This window comes from Octopus bimaculoides, chromosome 11, assembly GCF_046866305.1.
Source record: "Octopus bimaculoides isolate indiv1 chromosome 11, ASM4686630v1, whole genome shotgun sequence".
Taxonomy (NCBI): domain Eukaryota; kingdom Metazoa; phylum Mollusca; class Cephalopoda; order Octopoda; family Octopodidae; genus Octopus; species Octopus bimaculoides.
In genome coordinates this window covers 6743343-6767679 of record NC_142938.1, presented here as the reverse complement: position 1 = coordinate 6767679, position 24337 = coordinate 6743343, and the positions used below count along the sequence as shown (strand labels likewise).

General features: G+C 32.9%; 1 protein-coding gene across 3 annotated transcripts; it reads right to left on the bottom strand.

Annotated features, from left to right (window-relative positions):
* Nucleotides 1–1404: 1404 nt before the first annotated feature.
* On the bottom strand, nt 1405–24334 carry LOC106877161 (transcription factor YY2). Of its 3 annotated transcripts, XR_008265145.1 has the most exons (11): nt 23884–24334; nt 18585–18741; nt 16833–16916; nt 14923–14980; nt 13814–13972; nt 12553–12722; nt 12247–12309; nt 6631–6707; nt 5363–5405; nt 3748–3800; nt 1405–2445 (listed from the first exon to the last, which is right to left on the bottom strand). XR_008265145.1 is itself a non-coding variant. In XM_014925973.3 (10 exons), the coding sequence occupies exons 1-9, from the start codon at nt 24332–24334 to the stop codon at nt 3774–3776; spliced, it is 1212 nt and encodes a 403-aa protein (XP_014781459.1). In that variant the 3' UTR covers nt 1582–2445; nt 3748–3773. The 3 variants fall into 3 exon arrangements, 2 of the variants coding, with proteins under 2 accessions (XP_014781459.1, XP_014781462.1); XM_014925973.3 differs by lacking the exon at nt 6631–6707 and having other exon boundaries at nt 1582–2445; XM_014925976.3 differs by lacking the exons at nt 6631–6707; nt 16833–16916 and having other exon boundaries at nt 2306–2445.
* Nucleotides 24335–24337: the final 3 nt, after the last annotated feature.

Genomic DNA, 24337 nt, shown 5'->3' with positions numbered 1-24337 from the left:
GTTTCAGTCATGTGACTGCAGCCACATAGAATAAGTACTTGGCTTACAAAGAATAAATCTCACTCTTAGTTGAAGAAATCTACCCCGGGAGTGGGTGCTTTTTATGTGCCACCGGCACAGGAGCGACTCAGGCAGACCTGCCATTGATCATGTTCAGACAGTGCTTTTTATGTACCACTGGCACAGGAGCCAGTCAGTGGGTACTGGCATCAGCCACGTTCAGATGGTGCATTTTACGAGCCATCGGTATGGGAGCCAGTCAGGAGGACCTGGCATCGACCATGTTCGGATGGTACGTTTTACAGGAGCCAATCAAGAGGACACTGGCATCGACCACGTTCGCATGATGCATTTTATGTGCCACCGGAATGGGAGCCAGTCAGGGAGCACTCACCACAGCTACGATTTTGGCTTTTCTTGATTCAACAGGTCTTCTCAAGCATATCATATCGCCCAACGTATCAAGGGTACTCTTAAATGGGCTGGATATGCAACACTGGAATTGGTGATGGCAGCAATCTCACTTTAGTTGCCAGGTCTTCTCAATCAAAGAATATCACCAAAGGTCTGTCTCCTATATATATATATATATATGCGAGTAAAAATAAATACAAAAAAGGTGGATTTTTTTGTATGATTGTGTATAGAGGAATATATTATTTTGCTTAAAAGAGTTCCAACACTGTCTGTTTTTTATATTTTATTTATATTCCTGCAGAACTAATGTGGGGTATAGAATATGGAATATACAATATATAATGATATACAATATACAATATAAAATAAAAATGGATGACACCATGAAAGAAAGTATTGAATGTAGATGAAATATTGAGTGTTCAATATAAAGGATCAAATATATAAATATATATATATAAAGGCAACTCGAGTTTCAGGGCTATTTCCCTTCGTCATGGCCGGTATGACAGACTTTAACAGACTTATTCTATGTGGCTGCAGTCACATGACTTTAACAGACTTTAACATGTATAAATATATATATATATATATCAATCATCATCGTTTAACGTCCGCTTTCCATGCTAGCATGGGTTGGACGATTTGACTGAGGACTGGTGAAACCGGATGGCAACACCAGCCTCCAATCTGATTTGACAAGAGTTTCTACAGCTGGATGCCCTTCCTAACGCCAACCACTCAGAGAGTGTAGTGGGTGCTTTTATGTGTCACCGGCACGAAGGCCAGTCAGGCGGTACTGGCAACAGCCACGCTCAAAATGGTGTATTTTATGTGCCACCCGCACAAGAGCCAGTCCAGGGGCACTGGCAACGATCTCGCTCGAAAATCCTACGAAGGCCAGTCAGGCGGTAAGGTAAAATTTCAGTGCTTCAATTAAAAACTAACAAATAAGAATACAACAAAAACAAAAGAAGACCACTGAAATTATTTGTTAAACGTTTATTTCCATTTTTTTTGTGTATGTTTGTATGTATGTTTGTAATGGGCATTTCACAAGATACACTATGCAAGATAAAAAAATTTTTTTTTGCTTGTAGTTCAACAACTGTTGAATATTAAAGATAGTTTTCAGAGCAGGAATGAAAAAGATGGTAAAGATAATTAAGAGATAGGACATAAATTAGGTTTTATTATTTTTTTTTTCCATTTACACATTTTTTCCCTTCTTTTTCTTGTTTATTGGGTTTTTTTTGGTTTTTTTATTTTTATGTTTAATTTGTAGCCAAATCCTGCCCTGGAATAGCTCAGTCTGTACATTGTATTTCATCAGAGGAAACAAATGATAAATTCTATCCTTCCAGTCATTAATTGTAGGCCAATTAACCAAGTAGCTTTTGCACTAAATCAGTCGCAAAAACCAAAAAAGTTTTTTTAACGGAGAAAACTGAATAAAATCTGCTCAGAATGGAGTCCAAGACATTAATGCCAAAAACCTTCTGCTAAATGTAGTAATTAAAGTATCATCTAGCAGCATTATTATTACAACAGGTTACAGTGCCTGAAGCAAAACAGTGGCAGGAGCATGTTCAGTGTAGAAAACATGAAGACAATACAACCATTTACTGTCAAATGGAATTATAAATATTTCAATATAGTATTTGCACCAAAATGGCACTGAAGACTCAAATAACTACAGGCATGATGAATATGTGGAGGGTTCAAATATTCAAAATAATATAATTCTGAATAAAAAAACCTGGTCAAAATGTCTTCAGCAATAATGAAGAGCCACAATAAAATATATATATATATTATATATATTATATATATATATATATACCCCACCCCAATGCCATTTTAAAATTTTGTCCCTACCCAACCCACTTTCTTACTTGACTTGTTCAAATGTATCTACAAAATTAATACTATCATTGTTTCCTCTGTAGTTCAGTTGAGATTGCTCTGGAAGAATTCTGCACCAACATTTCAACTAGCCGTCATTCTCATCTCAAATTTTGGGGGGTTCTGAAAAATTAAAGGAAATGTTTTAGAATGTAAAAAACAAGCCCCAGCTTTAAACTAAATGAAAGCATAAAGGCTGTTACTTATAAAATAATGTGAGATATAATTACAATCATTGCTATTTTAAACTAATTTAGCATAATTCTTATGAAGATAATTAAGTTTTTAAGTACTTGAACATTGAAATGTTAAAATGTTATATATTTCTAAATTAACTCTTGCAATATAGGGACTAGAAAAAAAAAGAAAAGCCAACTTTAAATGAGGCTATAATGCTTCATGACAAGCTCTAAGGCAGAGGTTCTCAAACTTTTAGGGCCACCGCAACCCCTCAGTGCCCCCACCCCTATTTTCATGTATAAATAAATATTATATAATTTGTATACAATATTATAATAATAATATAATAAATTCATGGCGTCCCCCAATCCACTGCCTTTCTCCCATAGCTCCTTTTACTCTACTGCCCCCACCCCTTCAGGCACAAGCGCCCATCTGGACTGTCTCAAAGCCCATGGGGTGGGGGTGGGGGTGCAGAGAGTAGCACCCACTTTGAGAACCTATGTTCTAAGGGATAAATTTTCTGCAAAACATGATGCAAAGAATGTGTCAAGAGAATCCAGATCAACAGTTAAAAGGGAAAAAAATTTCAGGAAAAAAAAAATGAAACTTGTTAATAATTGCATTACAATTGCAACTTTTGGCTACTAAAAGTTAATTTTCAATGATTGAATTTCATGTACTCCAAATACAGATTAAAAAAAAGATATAGATCAATGTTTTCCAGATAATACTGCAAGACTGGTTTCAATTGTAGCTGTGTAAACCCAACGTCAAGGCCAGTTTGGTTTTAAATGATATTTGGGAGACAGTGCAGTAAAAAAAATAAGATTATTAATCCAAATTATCTAGCTTCAAATGTGAAAACAAAACAAAAACATTAAAAAAAAACCCATTATATAAATTTTACAGCATCATCATTTAACGTCCGCTTTCCATGCTAGCATGGGTTGGACGATTTGACTGAGGACTGGCGAACCAGATGGCTTCACCAGGCTCCAATCTAATTTGGCAGAGTTTCTACAGCTGGATGCCCTTCCTAATGCCAACCACTCCAAGAGTGTAGTGGGTGCTTTTACGTGCCACCGGCACGAAGGCCAGCCAGGCGGTACTGGCAACGGCCACACTCAAAATGTTGTATTTTACAAGCCACCTGCACAGGAGCCAGTCCAGCAGCACTGGCAACGATCGCAATTAAGAAATAATAGTAAATTAGTGTGGCTAAAGATATAACTAAGAACTTACTGTAGGAATCCAGGAAAGAAAGGCTGCTAACAATCATCTGCTTCTTCCTCACACTAAAATTGAATTTGAGAAATAAATATGATGGGGCTGTAGTAAGAATATAACAGCAGAATTTACTTTGAAAAGAAATTTTACATATGCTTCTTGATACTGATTTTTAACAATGGCTCAAAGCCACAAATTTAGTGTTGCACAGGGCAGGTAGCATATTAAATAATAATCTCAACACTAGATTCATATTTTACTGACACAAGAAAGGATGAAAGACAAAAGTGGCCTAAACACATGTTCAAAAGAGAGTCAGCAGACAATTTGTTGACAGGACAAATAGCAATATTATTACCACTAGCAGCTTGACAAGACAGAGGTGATATACAAGGAAACTAATGATGAATGCAGAAGGTTTTAAAAAAAAATTTTTTAAAAAAACATCAACAAAAACAAAAACTTCTTGAAACTGCTGCCTTTATTTACAATAAGTGAAATATTCAGAGTGTAAATTCATTTGTTTTATCAGTACAGAAAACAAGGATACCAGCAAACAAAAGAGACATCAGTAGTAGTAGTAGATAATAAACCTGGTTCACAAATATTCCGTCTCCTCTAACTTTTTGATCATTACTCTAATAGTCTCTGTTTGTTGGAGGTGACTGGTCTTGTACCCCCACCATCCTAGCCCCCTCGACTCACTCATTTTTTTTCCACCACTCTTCACCTTCCCTGGCCCCACACTCTCTACAATGCCTTCTCCTTTCACCCCAGAGCATCAGCCCCTGAGAATGTCTTTCCTTTAGTTGTTAACACACATCAGTTTAAAATGGAATATCAATAGTATCACTGGCCTCAGAGATCCTGCAAAGATCATAAGCCCTGCTCCTTCCCTCAGACTCCACAAGTGGGAAAAGAAAAAAAAAAAAAGAACCTCTAAGATATATCTAAATCAAAGAGAAGACAGATGACCAATGGTCACAATGGATATTGCCAGCTTGGGAAGAAGGGATTGTGATGCCAAGTCAAGTCACAAAATTGGAAAATTTAATTTATTCTAAAACAGCAGACAGCTGAAAAACTATATTGCAAACAATTATTTTTGTCTCTACCAGCCACAAAACCTGTGATAACTCTTCTGTGAGTGAGTGCGTTCGTTTATTACTGAAAATGCACGGCCTGCTTTAATTTTCTAAATAATCATGAATTAATTTGTCCAAAGCATTTTTGCAGGTTTCTTCCAAACATTCAGACTTTAGTCAGGCTTGGTTTCATACATTCTGAGTAATAGAAAATTACCGTTACAACTCTGGTGGTTGAAGAAAACATTGGGAATGTGCATGCCAAGCAAGTATGCCCCCTGTATCATATGTGACACACATGACAGGCAAAGGGTTAATAAAAGACAAAATGTTTGACTAATAAAATCTAGAGGTTTCAGTGAATATTTAAGTTTCAATTTAAACACTAGCAGTTGTGGACATGTTGGGGTTTTTTTTTAAAGAATTAAACTAAATATCCAATTAAATATATTTTTGGAGTTTCATTTTAGTTCAGACATTCACACATCACAAATTTTTCCAAATCAACTAAAAAAAATCACTTTAATTAAAAACAAAATACTTACATATACAGTATTTTCCAGCAGGAAGCTTCTTGAGTTTAGAGACCTTAATAGGAGGGTCAAAACTTATGATTACTTTTTGAAGTTGCAATATCAATAAATGAATTGTTAATATTGTTAATTAATCTCATATACATCAACCCAATCCAAGTACATTTGAGAAGTAATTCTTTTTATTTATATATGTCTGTGTGTGTGCATGTGCATGTGTGTTTTCATGTACTGGGAGTAGGTTATATTCTGAAATAACAGTATCAAGCAAAAACTATGACATTAAAAGCCAGCTTATTTAATCACAAAAATATAAACATAATAACAAAAAAAAAGCAGAATTATTGAAAGCAACAAGTTTTTGCATTATAACAGGGAGATGAAATCTAAAAATATGTTTACAAAATTAGATTTAATAACAATTAACTTTGCAATACAAACAACAACTAAAGACTATCAAAAGATATTTATATTTAGGCTTAGAAAGGATTATATATACACACATATATATATAAATGTATATACACATTCCTATTAAAAGGTCTCAGCAAAACAATAATGAAGAATATAACAAATATACTGCTCAAGTCAAATATTACCTCTTTAGCATTAATATAAAAAATAAATCAATAAATAAACCACACCCACAGGAGTCAACTTTAAATCTCATCTCTTCAGGGTCGATAAAATTAATAATAATATGTTGGACTGGTTTGTTGACTACACTCCCTTCTCTAGAAAAATTGGCCCTGTGCCAAATTAAATATTAAAAATCACCCTTTTGTTAAATAAATAAATCAGACAAAATTATTAAATAAAAAAAAAAAATGGGAGTGGAAATCAGAATACAACAGTTAATATCCCACAAACTACTGTATAGGTCCCCAAAAATGTTATTAAAAATAGAATGCCCATGTTTCTAAATGTAAAAATAGCAAGTGGTTATAGAAATAAATAAAACACAAAAAAGATAGAGAAATAAATGGTTATAAAGCAGACTGATAGAAAAGCAGTTCATATATGACAAGGCTGACTGACTTATGACTTATAACATGCATAGCTGATAAGTAATATAAGCCAAGAGCTATCAATATATTCAAGATTCAGATCATGCAACACTTGAAAGCCAAATTAATATTGAGAAAGGTGGAGTGAGAAAGACATCTACATCAAAACTTCATGCTGCTGGAATAAATGCCTTTTAAACCAGATTGAAGAACAATACAAAAAGCAGAACTATCAGAAGGTTTTAGAATCTTCGAGGAAAGTTGGACACAAACCATTAAATTCAGGGGGCTTGTGGTGTCTCAGGCTCGCCGACGTGAGCACCGTGGACTAGAGCATAAGCAATTCACTCCTACAGAGAAAAACAGGCCTGGTGTAAACATGATTTCACATTATATCATTTCTTTGAAAGAGAGTTAGAGAAAACTCTGTAGCTGAGAATTTAAAATGTACATGTGTGTGTGTGTGTGTGTGTATACATGTGCACACATATTAAATACAATTGTACATAAGATATATAAAAACTAAAGCTATTGCAAGAAAACAACAATGCCAATATATAAAATAATGAAATATAAATAATACACAAATAATATAAAGAGTATATATAAATATATATAGGACAATATCTGCATATCACCGAGAGGACAATCAGAAAAGAACTCTGAGCAAAACCTTTAAAATGCAAACAATATAAAATGTGCAGTCTCACTAAGTCCTTAAACGCAGCCCAGAACTAATTAATCGAATATATGGATCCGATACGTTCTTAAAATTCAAAAAAATTGTTATATATATATATATATATAAACCAATAGTCCTATAAACTGGACTCCACCCACAACAAACCCGTTCTTTTCATTCAAATTTACTGCATTCACCTGATACTATCGCATACTAAGATAACAGACCCAATAAAGTTTTACATCCATAACACTTTACAACCACCGAGCTTTGCCTGGTTTCTTCTACAAGTATCATCAATCTCTGCTCTATAAGCCATCTCTTTCTTCATCCCCTAATCTTGTACTTATCATTTACTCAAATCATTCTGTAATTCCGTCTGTTTGCATTTTCCCAACAATCTGTAACACTTGAACTGCCTCATCTAACTTCAACCAGTTATCTCCACCACACAACTGTAAGATAATGCTACTGCTCTTCCTAAGACTAAGTAATTACAAAGTCGGTACGTATTGAATTCAGCAGTGACTGCACTATCCCCATTAAATATTTTGTCACAACAGCAAGGTAAAAACAAACCTGTTTAAATCCATATTCAGTTTCTACTGATAGGCAGAGTTTGGTCACTAAGATATCAGTAATAAACACTAATTAATCAGTTATTTCAACCAGTTTAAACATACAATACAGAGCTGATATTACAAGAAACACGAGCAGCATTTTATTTTCTTTTGCATTTTGAGTCAGAGAGGTTTCCATTATTGACATCTACAAGAAATACAATTGTATTTCTACAACTGCATACTCATCTTCAAGCTAATAATCCAGTATTGAAGAAGTGATGATAGTACTGACCGCCAGTGAAGTTAGTTGACTGAAGCAAAGCAATAAATCTAGTGGAATGTCAAGTTTTAAACCTATAATATGAGTTATGTCCAGTACTCTAAACATTTATTAATCACAGCACACATATAAAACATAAATATTACAAGTCATTAAGTGATTGGGTAACGCTTTGATTAAAAATCAGAAAATGAAAGGCAATATCATATACTGATATGTTTGTTTTTAATCGTTTATAGTAATTAAATTAACAACTTATTCTTAATGACTGCAAAGCCTAAACCTCAAATTAACTACATAACTCTAATCAGTTATTTAAAGCGTTCATTATCCATTATTTTCTTCTCTATGTAGATTAGTTAAAACTTGTAATTTTTTTAATGAATATTTTATATGTGGACACTAATTATAAACTTCTTAACTTATAAACATGAATGGTACCTGTTTGATGAGGGTTAGAACTAAACCAATGCTACATTCATCAAGAACCAGACAATTATATGCATACAATCTCATTTCAATACTTTATTAAAAAAAGTAATCAATGTTTGAATTATTAATATTAACAATTTTCCTCTTTAATAAACTAACGACACCCAATATATTACCTAATCAAAATTTAGCAATGTTAAGACTTTAACTCGCTAATGAAATGAACTAAAAAAAAAAAATCTTGATCTCATACTTCAAGATGGAATAAAAAATACTTTCCAAACACAAAACAGGACCAATTTGTATAATACAAACATTCTAAACACACAATTTGGAAGGTTTTTTTTTTTTTTTTTCATTTGTAGTTTGTGTGTGTATGTAAGTGTGGAATAAAATTATTATATACCTGATGGCCTCATCACAGAAATAATAGGCTAAAAAGTTTAAAAGGAACACAAGATCCACCCTCAACCGATACTTTTGAAGTAATTTTCTTGAAGCAAGTAAGCAAGGGCAAGCAGAAGTGAAAGAGGTTAGTGTACAATGAAACCTCAAACCATTAATTCCGGAAGCCTAACAGAACAATTGTTCAGATTTCAATTCTAATTTCTTGTAAAATGCATCATTTTCATTTAAGTAAACATGCAGTAAAAATACCCCAACCCCACTATGGAATTTTAAATTAAAAGATTAACTTCAAAACAGAGTAACTTGTATGCTAAATAAAACATAGGATAAAACAATTTTAATTGTTTCTATCTAGTTTAGAAGGAAAAAATATATATAACTGAATTATTTGATCAATGTAAACAGTAAAGATTAAAAAAAGAAAATTATTAAATCAGTTTTAGTGCTTGAAAAAGGGAAGTAGATAAAACATACCATGCAAAAATAGATTACTATATTTAAAGATTTTTAAAAAAAATTCCAATCACAAGAATGTGGAGAGAAATCATAAGAAGAGTTTACAGTATAGAAATAAAACTAAACCAAATTTATTCTAAAGTTAATAAAGAAAAGAGAGGAGCAAACCTTGAAATTCAAAAAGTAAAGTGTAACAAAGAAACTATGTATTATGAACTGTGATATAAAAAAATGGAAAACAAACATCTGAGTATGAAATCTAATTGAAATTTATAAAAAAAAAATAAATAGGTAAAAACAATGAATTATTAACTAAATAATAAAACAAGAATTAAAATGAAAAACCAATTCCAATTTTAGAAGTTAGGAACTGAAAAAAATTACTGACAAAAGCATTTTACATTTTCTTTATAAAATCTTTAATGAAAAATGAAGGCAGGTTTGATTTTCAACAGCTTAAAAACCTAACATGTATTCCAAGATTAACTTATAAACATTTAAGAATATACATCATCATCATCGTTTAAACATCCTCTTTCCATGCTGGCATGGGTTGGACGGTTTGACTGAGGGCTGGCGAACCAGAAGGCTGCACCAGGCTTCAATCCGATCTGGCAATGTTTCTACAGTTTGATGCCCTTCCTAACGCCAGGAGTGTAGTGGGTGCTTTTCACATGCCACCAGCACGGGTAGCCAGTCAGGCGGCACTGGCAACGACCCATGTATGCATGCCACCAGCACAGGAAGCCAAAATAAATATCCTTTTCTGCAGATACTGGTGCCATGCAACTGGTACTTGTGCCGGTGGCATGTAAAAGCACCCATTACACTCTCAGAGTGGTTGGTGTTAGGAAGGGCATCCAGCCATAGAAACCATACCAAATCAGACTGGAGTCTGGTGAAGCCCCTCAGCCTACCAGCCCTGGTCAAACCATCCAACCCATGCCAGCATTGACAACCGACACTAAATGATGATTCTCATAATGTAATTGCCAATTGTTATAGTTTCCAAAACCTACAGAAAAATAAATGGTGGATGAGAAGAAATTGAACCTTTTGCATTCAAATAAAATGAACACTAGACAAGGAAAGGCGAGTGCATCAACATCAGCTTCTAATTAGGATGACAGATCAAATACAAGTGACTGTACAGACTGGTATTCAAGGAATGGTATTATTCCTATAAACAAATTGCTGAATTAGACACAAGTTTGAATTGAATATGAATTTACAACTTGATCAAACTGAATATTTTCAATGTTTGTTAAGTAAAATGGGATTTCTTCAGATCAAAGCTTGAACCATTTTTATAATAATTTTAAATTGTAAATTTTAGGATCAGTTGAAATGCATGTGACCTAACAAAAAAAAAAGGGAGGGCACAGATTTTGTTAATGTATTCATGTTGATAGAGAGCGAGAAATTCTGAATGCAGGCAAGATTGGATTTGAGATAGATCACAAGCAAAGAAGGTATTGGAATTTGATTGAAAAAAAAGTAGCAATTGGGAAAAGAATTTTATAAAATATAGATAATAATGCATTGAAAACTAGTATGAAAATGAGATTTCATTAATAATTAGCAATTATAGTAAATTCTCTCCAAATTATTCATAACAGATGAATTGAAACTGTTACCAGATAATGTGAATTAAAGAAGCTATTTTACACCCAAATTGAGTATGAAACTTGAATCTGACCACTCCAAAATGTCTAAGTTAAAAAGATTTTCACCCCAGCAAAAAGAAATTGCTAACAATTAATTTGGTCAGAAATGCGTGACACTTCAAGCATGAGAGTGAAGATGACTTGGCTGTACAGAATGGATATAGATACTAAATGTTATGTTAACCTAACAGGGCTTTGTGCACTATACTGTTCACAAAATTCAGAGAATATTTGGCAGAAGAGTTTCAGGTTAAGGCCATTGCAAGCAATTTGCAAATCAACCAGAGAGGTGTCTTGAGGCAATGTGCCGTGCAAAGGATTAAAAATTCAGCACATACGATTATTAAGTTTAATGCAAGTACATGCTATTTGCCAAAAATAGGTGATTCTGAGAAACAATTTGTAGCCTCAAAAGAAGACAAAATGCGAGAATGATTGTTAACTCGTGTAGCTAGCATGTTGATGAGTAATTAATTTGATAAAGTTTATTTCAGGTTTAAATTTCTTTTGGAGTTACCAAAATATTTCATTTGGAGATTAAAAACATTAAATACTTAAATTTAACTAATGTTAATAATTCTTGAACTGTACAAAGATAGGGGCATTATCTAGAACCCTTTTGGGAAGCATATCACCCACTTTTATCTACCTAGCTGAAAAATAAGCATACATCCTTAATGATGACGTGTAAAGCATCTAAGTATAAAACTCTTGCTCTAAATCTCTATACAAATACTAGAATTTATACACAAGTCTCAACACAGAATTTAATTCAATCCAAGTACATGATTTACAGCAGACTTATTTATTAAAAAAAAAGGTTAAGCATTGATACAAGCTATGTAAAACTGAAATTCTATTACTAGATTTAAAAAATTGAATATGCAAAGCCCTAATTAATTGCAAAGTAGTATGAGTGAAAACAGAATTATCACTTTTAAATTAAAACTACCTGTGGCATTACTACTTGCTATGATGTTTATTATACCAACATCTGTTTTACAAAATATGCTAATATATTTATATATAAATAATCACTTTTGGATCTACTTTTTCTTTGCTGGTCTATATACATTTAAAACATTACACATTATCTTATTTGATACGAAGTGTTTTATAATCTAAGATATACATATATTTCACTGTAAGTTTTTTTCTTTGCATCAGAAATAAATAATATAAAAAGAACAAAGTTTACTCAGCTGAAACTTATAAAAATAATATCTTTAGGAAAATATCATCCTGTACACATGTCCAAAAAAAAAAAAACATTAGAAGGAAGAGAACATTACCAAATGACAAAAACAAATAGAAAATTAAATGAAACACAACACAGTTATAACAATGAAGTGTAATTATTTAAAAAGAATGTGATGATGCTTAAAACACAAGAAAACTTACCCATCATCATAACTACATATGCCAATTCCCTGCATTAGATTCAGTTCATCTGCACATCTCGTTCTGCAAATGTTAAAGCATTTCTAAGTAAAAGTAATACATCATTTGACATCAAGCTATCAACAATAATTAAAAGTGAAGATTTGCAGACAAGTTCTGCTGATTGATAAACAAGGTGTTTGTTAAATTCATTAAAAGCATTTAAAAAAAAAAAAAACTAAAACTGGACACCTTGGAAGAGTCATGTATATAACTGGCATAAAATATATTGTAAAACCAAAAAAAGACAAAAAAGAAAATACTAACTTTGCTTTAGCATGTGTGAGGATATGAGATTTCAAATTTGTAGACTGAGCAAATTTTTTGTTGCAGCCATCAAATGGACAGACATAAGGTCTATCACCAGTGTGTATTCGTACATGTGTCCTTAAATTAAAGTCAAGAGAAAACCGCTTGCCACACCCTTCAAATGTACACTGTAAAAAAAAAAAAAAAATAAAAAATAAACAAATACATTACTACATCAAACTTTTAGCAAAGATCAAAGGTCACGTTACCAGAGTTTTATATATTAAATAAATTGCCCACATCTCCCTGCCAGCAAATTAACTTGAGGAATCGCTGTTATACTTTGTTTAATGTCAGTTTTTCTATGGATTGGATAGGACCTTATCTGGGGCAATACTTTTACATCTAAATGCTCATCCTATTTTACAAGTAAAGGAGTCTCATTCCATTACTTTAAAAGTGCAAAGCTACAGGATGTAATGTTCATTGGAAATATAAACAACATGACATTGTCTTTTTAAGTTCAAACAGTATCATGCAAGAAGCAGAAATGACAGCTTTCATATATGTGTGTGTGTGTGTGTACACATACACGGTTCAGTATCAAAAGGGTTACCAGCTGTTTTCCATTCTAGTATGGCATGATTTTACAACTGATTTTTACAAGATGCACTTCCTGTCACCAACCCTAACTGATCTTTGTGGTGAGAGATTTATATTCCAGAGGAAATTGATAACCGCAGCTACATCAGTTTTTATATATATATATATATATATATATATATATATATATATATATATATATATATATAACAATGCACTGGTCTACAGCAGATAAGAAGAGTATGGTTTTAAAAGTATTTGGTGAGTTATCCATCAGAGCAAAACTGTACCAAGAATAATAATTCTATATAATACATTATGTAAATAATTCAATTTTAATAAATACTGTAAATAAATAAATCAAGGCTCACATCCTGTCAGTTTACTACATGCCAGGCTTTTTTCCCCACCAATCGAAAATAATGCCTTTTTCACACCAAAACATCACTAAGACCAATAGAATTATCTCCCTTGAACCATCTTACCCCCATTACCACTCACTACCAATGGCTACCATGAAGGTTTAGATTGAGGATGCACACAAGCGACATTTTTGTTTTAATTTCGTTTTTAGCAAAGGTATGTAGATTTTCAGCTCTAATCAAGAAATACTAAATGTCTAAGTAATTTAACAATGAGCTTGGATCTTGAGATATTCGCTTTTAACAACACTTACCTGGAATGGTTTTTCACCAGTGTGAACTAACTGATGCCTTTTCAGTTTGGAACTTTCAACAAATGCTTTACCACATTCAGCGCACACATGGACCCGAGGGCCGTGTGTGTGAAGGTGTTTTCTCATAGCAGAATTATCTCTGAACATTTTATTACAACCCTGAAAATTAATACAAAAAAAAAAAAATAAACAAACCTCAAATAGAGTCTTAAATGTTGCACTAAACTTCAAGTTACCTGATAATATGCCTTTATCCTTACCTGTGGAAAGTTATTTATATATATATATATATATACTAATTTTTTGTAGAATATGTTTGAAACGTTTTTGTTTTTTTGCCAGGATATGTCAAATTTATTGAAGCAACATGACTTGCAGAAAATACCAATTCTATTTCTTGGTAGATATTTTAAATCATTACTGGAATAATCATGAAATTTAATTTTGCTAGAGTTAATCATGCTGTCCAGACGTACTTTGAGACTGCACCAAAGACAATTTTACAAGTCTTTTAGAATGTAAATTTAGGAAGAAAACTTATTCTGATTTGGTCGTAGACATTAACATAATGAGAAAGCTCATAATTCATAGAAATAACTTTTAAGATTTTAGAACATGTTGAGACAATGGCCGGAGATGTTGACACAATAGTTCAATAATGTTTTGATGCAATCATCATCATCGTTTAACGTTCTGCTTTTCCATGCTTGCATGGGTCAGACAGAATTGGTTGAAACAGATTTTCTATGGCTGGATGTCTTTCCTGTTTTCTTTCCAAGTAAGGTAATAATTCAACATGACCAGACTTGTTTCCATGAAAGACTGGAAATAAAGGACACTGCTTGTATGTATTTATCTGTCAGATCTACTTTAAAACTACAGAATAACCCTAGCTCAACAATGCTTAAAGTTCATAAAAAAAGAAAGCTAGTTATAGTTAATGAGCTGTGTCTGATACTGCTAAAGGATGCAACTTGGATGAAAATATTGCAGTAATCATCTCTTCTCTTCAAATTAGGAATTTTTTTAATATCAATCAATTGAAGGTTATTGTTATTTACAGAGACAATCTGGGGGGGGGGGGGACACGAAAAAAGAAAAGTGGTTACCTTGTGAGGGCAGGGCACTGTACGGGGAACATCATCAGTAGGCTTTCTTGGTTTTATTCTAAAATTAAGAATAAAGGTTCTTAGAATAAAATAAGTCCCTATTGAAAGCTAACTGGATTTCTTTACTAGCAGCATATTTTGTAAATAAAACATATGCAAAAATACACAGAAGAAAGAATATGAAACTTAAAATGGACAAAGCAGAATCAGTATGAAATGAAAAAACAGGAATTGGGTTGGAGAAGGGTCACATAAAACTGGGATAAAAAAAAAATCTGTCAAATTCAACGACTTAATAAGCTTTGTTTATATGTATGCTAAATATCTGGAATATGTATAATAATTACATCGCAAAGACAGTTACCAATCTTTGGTTCTTTAGTTAGTAGCTAATCCCATAACAATGCAGAATTTTAAATGTATTTTTTTCATATTTTAGGAATATGTAAAAGACACACGCACACACACACACATAAAGGAGAAAAAAAATTAAGAGAAACATTAGTTATATTATTTTACATTCTATTATCTTTATAAATTTGGTCAGTGATTAGAGATAGGATTTCAGTCATAACAATCAATATGTTTAATGATGTGTTAATTTTTTTTTTATTAGTAAACTTACTAGATATATGAAATCTGGAAAAGGAAAACTCTAGTGATTAAAAGGAAAATAAGTCACAGAAATGTTTAAAAATCTAATAGCTAAAACCATGACTGGTTACTACTTGACATATTCTTCAGCCACACTAAAAACATCTTTAAAACACCTGTAGGAAAGGAAAGAAATCAAGGGATTTATATTATGTATACTGCCTATATTAGTCAGTGATGTCTTCATTTTCGTTGTTGCTTTCACTACATTTTGGCTGGTGTATGCTCCAGTCTTCTTCAGGTGCCTTTTGTTGAACTCAGTTGTTGTATCAGAATTTTGAACTTAACCCTTTATTAGATCCATGGGGCTAATTCACAAAAAATGTCACGAAACGCAGAGAGCGAAATGAGAACAGTGTACCCCCCGTGGGTCAAATAAAGGGTTAGGTTCTAAATTCTGATACAACCAAGTTCAACAGAAGACATCTGAAGAAGGCAGGAATGTACAACAGCTGAAAAGTAGCAGAAGCAACCATCAAGATGAGGACACCAGTTCAACTAATATAAACAGTTTACATACAAGAGAAATCAGCTATAATGGTTTTTACTTAAATAGTTAATATTTTGTTCAACAGGATGCAGTTTATTTACACACACATACAGGAGAGAGAAACACTACAGACAGAAACAGAATACTTTCTGCTAAAAACTTGTCTAATAAATGAAAAGGCAGCCATAGCAATGGTTGTTAGTGCATTCATAAATTATAACATTGTGCGAGCGAGGAAAGAAAATCACTATGGAGAAATATTTATATATATTAGATAAAAATTTGACTTATTAAGTCATTTTATATAAAAAATAATCCACAAAATTGGCAGAATCCTGTTAAAAGTGGCAGGGAGAGGTCTGGGGAATGGGGTAAAATTAATAGCCATGTATTTATTTACACCCGCCGCTTTGTAATTAGAAAATTTTTTAAGGGAGGAAGCAGACCACAAATATAATTGCTAACCTGATATCAAATTTACAGTAATTCCTAGTTTCTCATGCCATAAATGGAGAGAGAATACCAAAGACATGCAACTCACAACTAAAATCAAAGACTTAGCACCAATAACAAAACAGGTAATTTAGATTCATAACTATTTTAATATATAATAAGCAAACCAAATAATAGTCTTTCGACTGCAAGAGCCAAAATAAGAACAAAAATATTAAAAAAAAAAACACATAAAAATAATAGGCTCAAATATAAGACAAGATTACATAAAAAGTGGACAAAAAGGAACCAGAAGCGTTCAACCTGTGCTTACCCAGAAAGGCGCGAATGGTAAAGCCCATCCAGGTCAACGGTCAGGTCACGTTTTTCTTTCCTCGCACGTACTGTAGAGGTGTTACTAGATTAAGTAAAAGAGAAGGTCTTTATCAAGCAGCCTCAGACAGAAAGGAGAAAGAGAGAAAGAAGACAGAGAGGATATGTGTGTGAGTGTTGTATGTGTTCAGAAAGAGGTAACAAACACCAGTTGAAATGCATGAAATGAGGTGTCTTTAGACTTTAACTGGTGATGGCTATAAGTTTGAGGAGCAGAAAATATATTCACTAGTGCTGCATAAAAAAGCAGTGGTGATCACACAAAAGACTATTTAAGCATATTGTTAAAATTATGCTGCATTTATAGTTAATGGCTTTGTCGTTTGGACAAAGATTATGCTATCCTTAGAAAGGGCCCTACAACATTCTTCAAAAATGGTATATAAAAAAATCTAATGTCTAAAAAAAGAAGGCATATAAAATAAAACCCAATGAACAATTGTGATCTAAACTATACAGGTAAATTTCTAAAGGTGATAAAGATAATTAAACTAATATAGATAATGTCAATAAGACAAAGAAATAAAGATGTAAAGTTATTTATTATATTATTATTGATATGAGTACCTATAAAAAAAAAACTATTATACTAAAAACATTTAAAATTCCCTTGTCTAATTAAAACAAAAGCCTAAATTCATTTTGAAGAGTCCTCAACGGTATAAAATGAAACAAATTTTAAATATTATTGAACAATTTCAAAGAAAAACAACAAAGAACACTTATTTAAACCATTTGGTTGATCCAAATATAATTTTCCAACTAATATTTCTGCATAACACCAGTTACATTTTTAATACAATATAAATTATTACCACCACCATCACTTAAGGGCTTCTGATACACACATATATACACTTCTAAACAGTGTTAATAAATTGATATTAAATACATCTTTGTTACCTTCAAATTAAAATCAATTTATGCCAGTATTGGAGACATTAATACAACAGTAAAAAAGCTTAATGTGATCTGCTTCCAATAGAAACAGCTAAATTTCTATTTATTTTTAGTAGAGTAAAGAAACTTGTGGAAAATAATTTCAGATATATAATCGAAAGTTTTATAAGAAAAGATCAGGATAAAATTTCACACAAGCAATGCCTGGTGTAACATGCAAAAAAGCATGCTGGCTGTAATTCCTGCCATTATTCTAACCGATATCATTTCCTATAAGTTTATGTGTGTATATGTCTGCGTGTCTGTGAGAGAGAGAGCGTATATATATACATAGTTACAAGTGTATGTTTTTCTGGGGGGGAAAAAAAAAGTATTTGAGAAATGATTTGTGCAGAAGTGAAATAAAGAAGCCATTAGTTGCCATTAAATTCTCAAGCATGAAAACTATTTCTGTTTACAATTTTGGGGCTAGAAAAGTTTGTGAAATATCACTTTTGTACCAGCATTTTATTTTTTTTAAATGAAGCATATTCATAAATATTTACATGCTGTGACACATTTTCAATTTTTTTAATTGATCTTCCCTTTCGAAAGCTTTCAATACAAGCATTCATTTACTTTGCAGCTCGTAAAAATTATCAATTCATTAATTTCTAAACAACTGACAACTAATGAACAACTTTGTGGTAAGTGATGTGGTGGAATAGTGAATAGAATATTGAAAATTCAAATCTTAAATCAAACATTTTCACAGAAGGCCAGAAACAGCATTGCAACTATATTGATAGCTTACCGTGCAAATTCTGCCAGCTGTTTCGGATCACTTAAATCAAGCCCAGGTATGCCACCTGGTGGAAGCTTTTTCCCTGTCATATATTCAGTAAAATCTGCATCTGTTTCAGAGACACTCGACACACTTTCATCTTCCAGCTTGGATTTATCTTCAGATCCTGAAAAAAAATAAATAAATAAAGAAAGTTCAAAATTATTATGTATGAAGGGACAAAATGTGGCTTTCAGATCTTCAACTCTAATAACAAAATCCTCCCACATTTGGGTTCCCATTTAACAGAAAAACATCTGACATATCAAATTCATTGCATACATGCTCTGTTAGCGATTATGCTGTTATCTTTCAACATATCTTCATTTTTTTTAATGTACTTATTTCTAAGAAAAAGCTGTGTCCTCCATTCACATCAGGCCCACTTGGACTAGAACAAGGCTTCTCAACTGCAATGCATATAAGATTTTGTGGTTAAACTATCTTGTCGTTAAATTGATCATATATTTCTACAATACACAAAATATTTTCAGTTTTTTTTTATAAAATTCCAAATATTTAATTATGAAAATATAATGGGATAATTTTTTTAAAACATTGAATGGCTATTAGGGTCCACCCAAATAAAATAGGAATCAAAGGGGTCCGTTGGTAAAAAGTGGTCAAGAACCACTGATCTAGAGAATAAGAAGTCACTACATCTTAAACACCAATTCTTTTATTTGTTTCAGTCATTTGACTGCGGCCATGCTGGAGCACCGTCTTTAGTCGAACAAATTGATCCCAGGACTCAATCTTTGTAAATACATTAGCTATAATAATCTCTCTATTATAGCTCTATCATCCAATTGCTTTTTCTATTTTTATTTACTTTGTATGGAATGTCGGAGATAATGTCTAGCATCTGTGTTGCATATATGTGGTGCTGACAAAATTTTTTGTTTGTGTAAGGAGAGCTGCAAGTGGTTAAAGTTGATGAGGTCAGACCTGGTTTATGTCACGACAGCATGTTAGCTCACACCACATATAGTAAAGTTAAAGAAGGAAGAACAGAAGCCAGTCATCAACTTATTAAACTGATGAGTTCAAGTACTCATTCTAGATTTTGACATCAGCAGAAACTGAATATCCTTCCAACACTATCAATGGTACAAAACACCAGATAACAAGTACAGAATGATGCCACTGTCGAGTGAGTCTAATCTGAGATGTAAGAGAATACTTGTGACAGAGGACTTCTTTGGCTTGTTTTGGGGTGAGACAGAAATTTGATAGTTGGGTGGGGTTAGAGTTAGTATGTGGCTGTGTCTTAAAAACTGAGGAACAGTATTGTTACATTGTGATGAGTTGAAGACAGGTAAATGATGTACAGGTTGAATTAGAAGAAGCAAATAAAACTGATCCACTGTGATATTCCAATGAATTAAGGAGAGATTGCATTGTTAAATTTAACATAAGTTTACCACCCTGAGAGATTGTTCAATAGAGGAAGTGAGTGATAGTTCTTAGCAGTTAATGGAAGCTAGTTCAAATGCTTTGCTAATCCAATAAAGCAAACACAATATTTTCATTTGCAAAATATTAATTGACAAGAGGAGGAAGTATAAACACAACTTCACTAACAAAAATAATAACAAATTTTAAAATATTTCCTAGAAGGCATTTCTTAGCAAGATACTATATTTAATATAATCAAAAATAAATGCTCGCAAACACACAAAGGCTGAGACTTATGACAATATATAGCAATTCATAATGATCTGTTACCTTGATTCACTGCAAATTTCTTGCTGCATAACACAATACTCTTCATAACAAAAACAAAACCCAGTAGTATTACCAAGTTTTATGTATATCATCATCATTTAACATCCGTTGTCCATGCTGGCACTGGTTGGACAGTTTGACCAGAGTTGGTACAACAGGTTTCTTTCAGTTTCCGTCTACCACTCATAAGACTATAGTAGAAGACACTTGTCCAAGGTGCCACACAGTGGGACTGAACCCAGAACCATGTGGTTGGGTAGCAAGCTTCTTCGTACTACACAGCCACTCGTGTGCCTCTATGTGTATGTGGGGATTCTTTCTTGATATTTTAATGGGCAAGATGTTAGAAATTAGTTCCAGTAGGATTTAAGTATGTTGCTTGTGCTGAGATGTTAAAATGAATTTTGTTATGAATAACATCGCTCAAATATCTAAACAGCTTATATTTTGAGTACTTTGGTTTCCATGTTTTAGGGAAACTAGCAGTTGAATGTTTAGACTGTTTTAGATTGTACCTAATATTATGGTCCAACATGGCTTATGTTTTGATTGTGGATCAATATACTTCTTGTAATTTTCTCCTGTATCATGTTTTGCCATAGAATTCTCAGAAGTATTAATCTCTACTGGTTGTAGATATATCTTCTAAGTGCTGTGTGAACTACATTGTGGGAATTACTGTTTTTAAGTCTTATGAAGGAGGACTATGTGTTTGATGTCCCCTATAGAGTGGAAGCCATACTTATTGTATGATGTTACTGGTTGGTTATTATTATTATCTAAAAGGTTCCATCCCATAGTGATCATACATAATAAGTGCCATCTACTTGTATTACTTAGAAAGACAACAGTGGTGAATTTGTTTGGCATGGCAGTAGGATTTTTGATGAATGTTAGTTTTAGTAGACGTGGACGAAAGAAAGGTATTGTTGAATAAAAGACAACTCTTCCCTTGCAACAATAATGTAATCTAAAACAATGCCAAAGCTAAACAGATTTTTTTTTCCCATGTTAACCTATCTTAAAAGCAGCAAGAGCACGTTCAACAAAATTTTCCAGGATTAGAGACAGTTGATGAACGTAAAAGAGTTTGCAGAGTTAATTACTAACCGTTATCCCAACAATTCATATTGTCTCTCTAGAGAGAAACTTACCTTCTATTGTCAAGTTTTCAGAGAAATAACATGAAATGGATGTTGAGGATAAAATTATAAGGTAAATAGCATATTTTATTTGAACCAGTAACCATTCACACAGTTTAACAAGCTTTGCTTTAAATGTTCTATCACGATAATTAAAATAAACCAGTCACTGCTCATATATTTCTAATAGTGAAAAGTCAAGTTATGAAAGAAGCTTCAAACTAATATTTAATTTAAATGTCACATAAATTAAATATTTGGACAAATGACACAAGTGTGGATGTATGGTTAAAAAAGTTCGCTTGGCAATTACTGGTGTTTATTTGTTTTATTAAACCTTCCAAGGCGGTGCCCCAGTATGGTCACAGCCCAATGAGTGAAACAAGGGAATAAAAGATGCCAATTATTCAGAAAAATCTATTGAATTCGGTGTAGCTACATTTCAGATAATTAAACGATGAAAAACATCCAAGCGATACAGCAGAAATTTATTTTACACACACTCAATGTTAATGAAAACAAATTTACAATTGTTTTCGCATCGATCCAGATTGACTGCATTACTGTATACACACAACTCGGCGATGGAGCAACGCAATTTTACAATCATGAAAATACATGAATAAAAGCTCCGTTCATTCTGTGTTTTCTCTTTAAATCTTTCATCTATTTTCAAATATTTTCAGTTATTTTATGGGTACACAATAGCCTTCAGGATTTACAAAAATTATTTCCTGACCTGCTAGATCGTGTATTACTCATTTAAGTCCAGTTCATTACACCTGTCGTAAACTTTACTTTATTTTTTTTGTTAATCATTAATTTTAAAACCAAAAGAGCTTCCGTTGCATTCGTAAATTATATTTTGGTATATCAAAGATAGTGTGATTGTCCAGCCCAGGTAGGGCAAACCTTCAATCAAAGGCATTCCAGACACGATCGTTGTGTCTTTATTTGAAACACATTGTCTAAGGACTACATTGTCCTGTGATTCGGTGACGATTTGGTTGATATTTCTAGCAGGCTAATAATCCCTGTGAATCCCGCAGAATAATTAGATTGTATTGTGCAATACAACGGAATACAGTTTTAGATTAAATGCACCAATGAGTTTAACAAGTTTATAGCAGAGGATTCGTTAGTATATAAAAAGAAAAACGATCAACATCCGAACGCTTCCTGTAAATTTTTGATGACAATATCTTAACGTTTACGGAAGTGATAAAGGAGCAGGCTAGTTGTTTGGGTTAGACAAGAATAACAATAATAAGCTACTTGTATCAAGAAATGAACGAAGAAAACGACGGAATAAACATTTCGAAATAATTCCATTATAATTTAGAAGCGTACAAAATAAATCAGACACAGAAAAGAAAACGAGGAGAGAAATTACGCCATAGGAAATAGTTTAACACACGATCTTCTTTAAGTGAATGCTGTAGCGTTATATTAGTGTAATCACAAAATCAATTTATATTTGATAAGGAAAAATAATATTTTCTTCCCTTTCAAAGATATATAATATAAAAATTAAAAACCAACAAAAGCTGGTAGTGAAACTGCCTCGACTTATTTCGTTACACAGCAGCCAGAAAAATTTTAAATGCAGATAATAACCAATTGTTTATTTTAGAAAGCATTAATCGATTTATATACACGAAATAATGTTAAAATTATAGAGTTTGTTTGATTTTTATTTCCATATCAACTTACCTAAATGAAGTGAAAATCGTGAAATATACATCCACACAGCAGCGCGCACTTGCTGGCAGCCATGAAGCACACACACACACACATACATACGTATACAAACACATAGACAATAGTGAAGAGACTCTACAACAGATCATGGAAATTTGACCAGTTTAAAGCTTGATTATAAAAATAAATATCATAAAACTATACTATAACTTGTTATAAAAATTTTTTACTGAAATTTATTAGGCTAATAGAGTTCTCAATTGAATATTTCCCTTCGAATTTCAAGGACGACCAAGTTAGTGTTCACAAAAATGGCCGCCATCCGCCATAGTATATTTTCCGCCATATTCTCAGAATATGGCGGCGCCCATGGAAATCATGATGGCCGACTTCAAAATCAAAACAAACATGTGTATAGCTAACAATATTCATCAAAGATGACTTAAAATAGGGTCCAGCTTTCTTTAAAATGAATACAGAGCGGCTACATAAAATGCCCCAGTTTGTGGCTTACGTCACAGAGAAGCTATGACCTTTTCAACATAGATTTATTGACTTTCTTTCTCGAACAGCAGCTTATCGGTCTAGGGTTTGACGGAAAGACTCGATATAAGCAAGAAACGATATCGAGTTAATAAAAATAATCAGTGTATTCGGGATGATACAAAACAGATAATCAAAGTAGAGAAATCACAAACCTGTAGCCCACATTGTTACTGAGAATTCGCCTTCTAAAGTTTTGATCTGTACTTGCTTTTGTTCCCATTTCTTCGTAGCAGAGTTAGTGTCTAGCGTCAGTTCTCCACAATTTACAGCTGATGTCGATATCATATTTCGTGATTTATTGGCTCGTCTCTTACCACCTTTGCCTTTCCGGGTGATGGTCGCTTCTTCTGTGGATATTTCAATCTCTGGAGCTGGTACGGGGATGCTGTCAGCATACACGAGGTTCGGATCACCAACCACCTCCTCACGAGTCTGCAGAACAATCTCTTCTTGGGCCGCTTCAGGTAATGGCTGTAGAGCAATCATAGGTTGTACTTCGACTGTATCGTCTGTTGTTTCCACAGTCTCAATAGGCATTTCAACAGGGATAGACTCCACTTCAACCTCTTGGATCTCCACTTCTGATCCTATAACCGACGCCATTTT

What these genes read in the sequence shown, in the direction of transcription:
- LOC106877161 (XM_014925973.3), bottom strand. Translation starts at nt 24,334, where the DNA reads ATGGCGTCGGTTATAGGATCAGAAGTGGAGATCCAAGAGGTTGAAGTG. An exon ending in TACCATTCGCGCCTTTCTGG is followed by an intron (nt 14,981 to 16,832) that starts GTAAGCACAGGT and finishes TCTTAATTTTAG; the next exon opens with AATAAAACCAAGAAAGCCTA. An exon ending in CTCACACATGCTAAAGCAAA is followed by an intron (nt 12,310 to 12,552) that starts GTTAGTATTTTC and finishes TAACATTTGCAG; the next exon opens with AACGAGATGTGCAGATGAAC.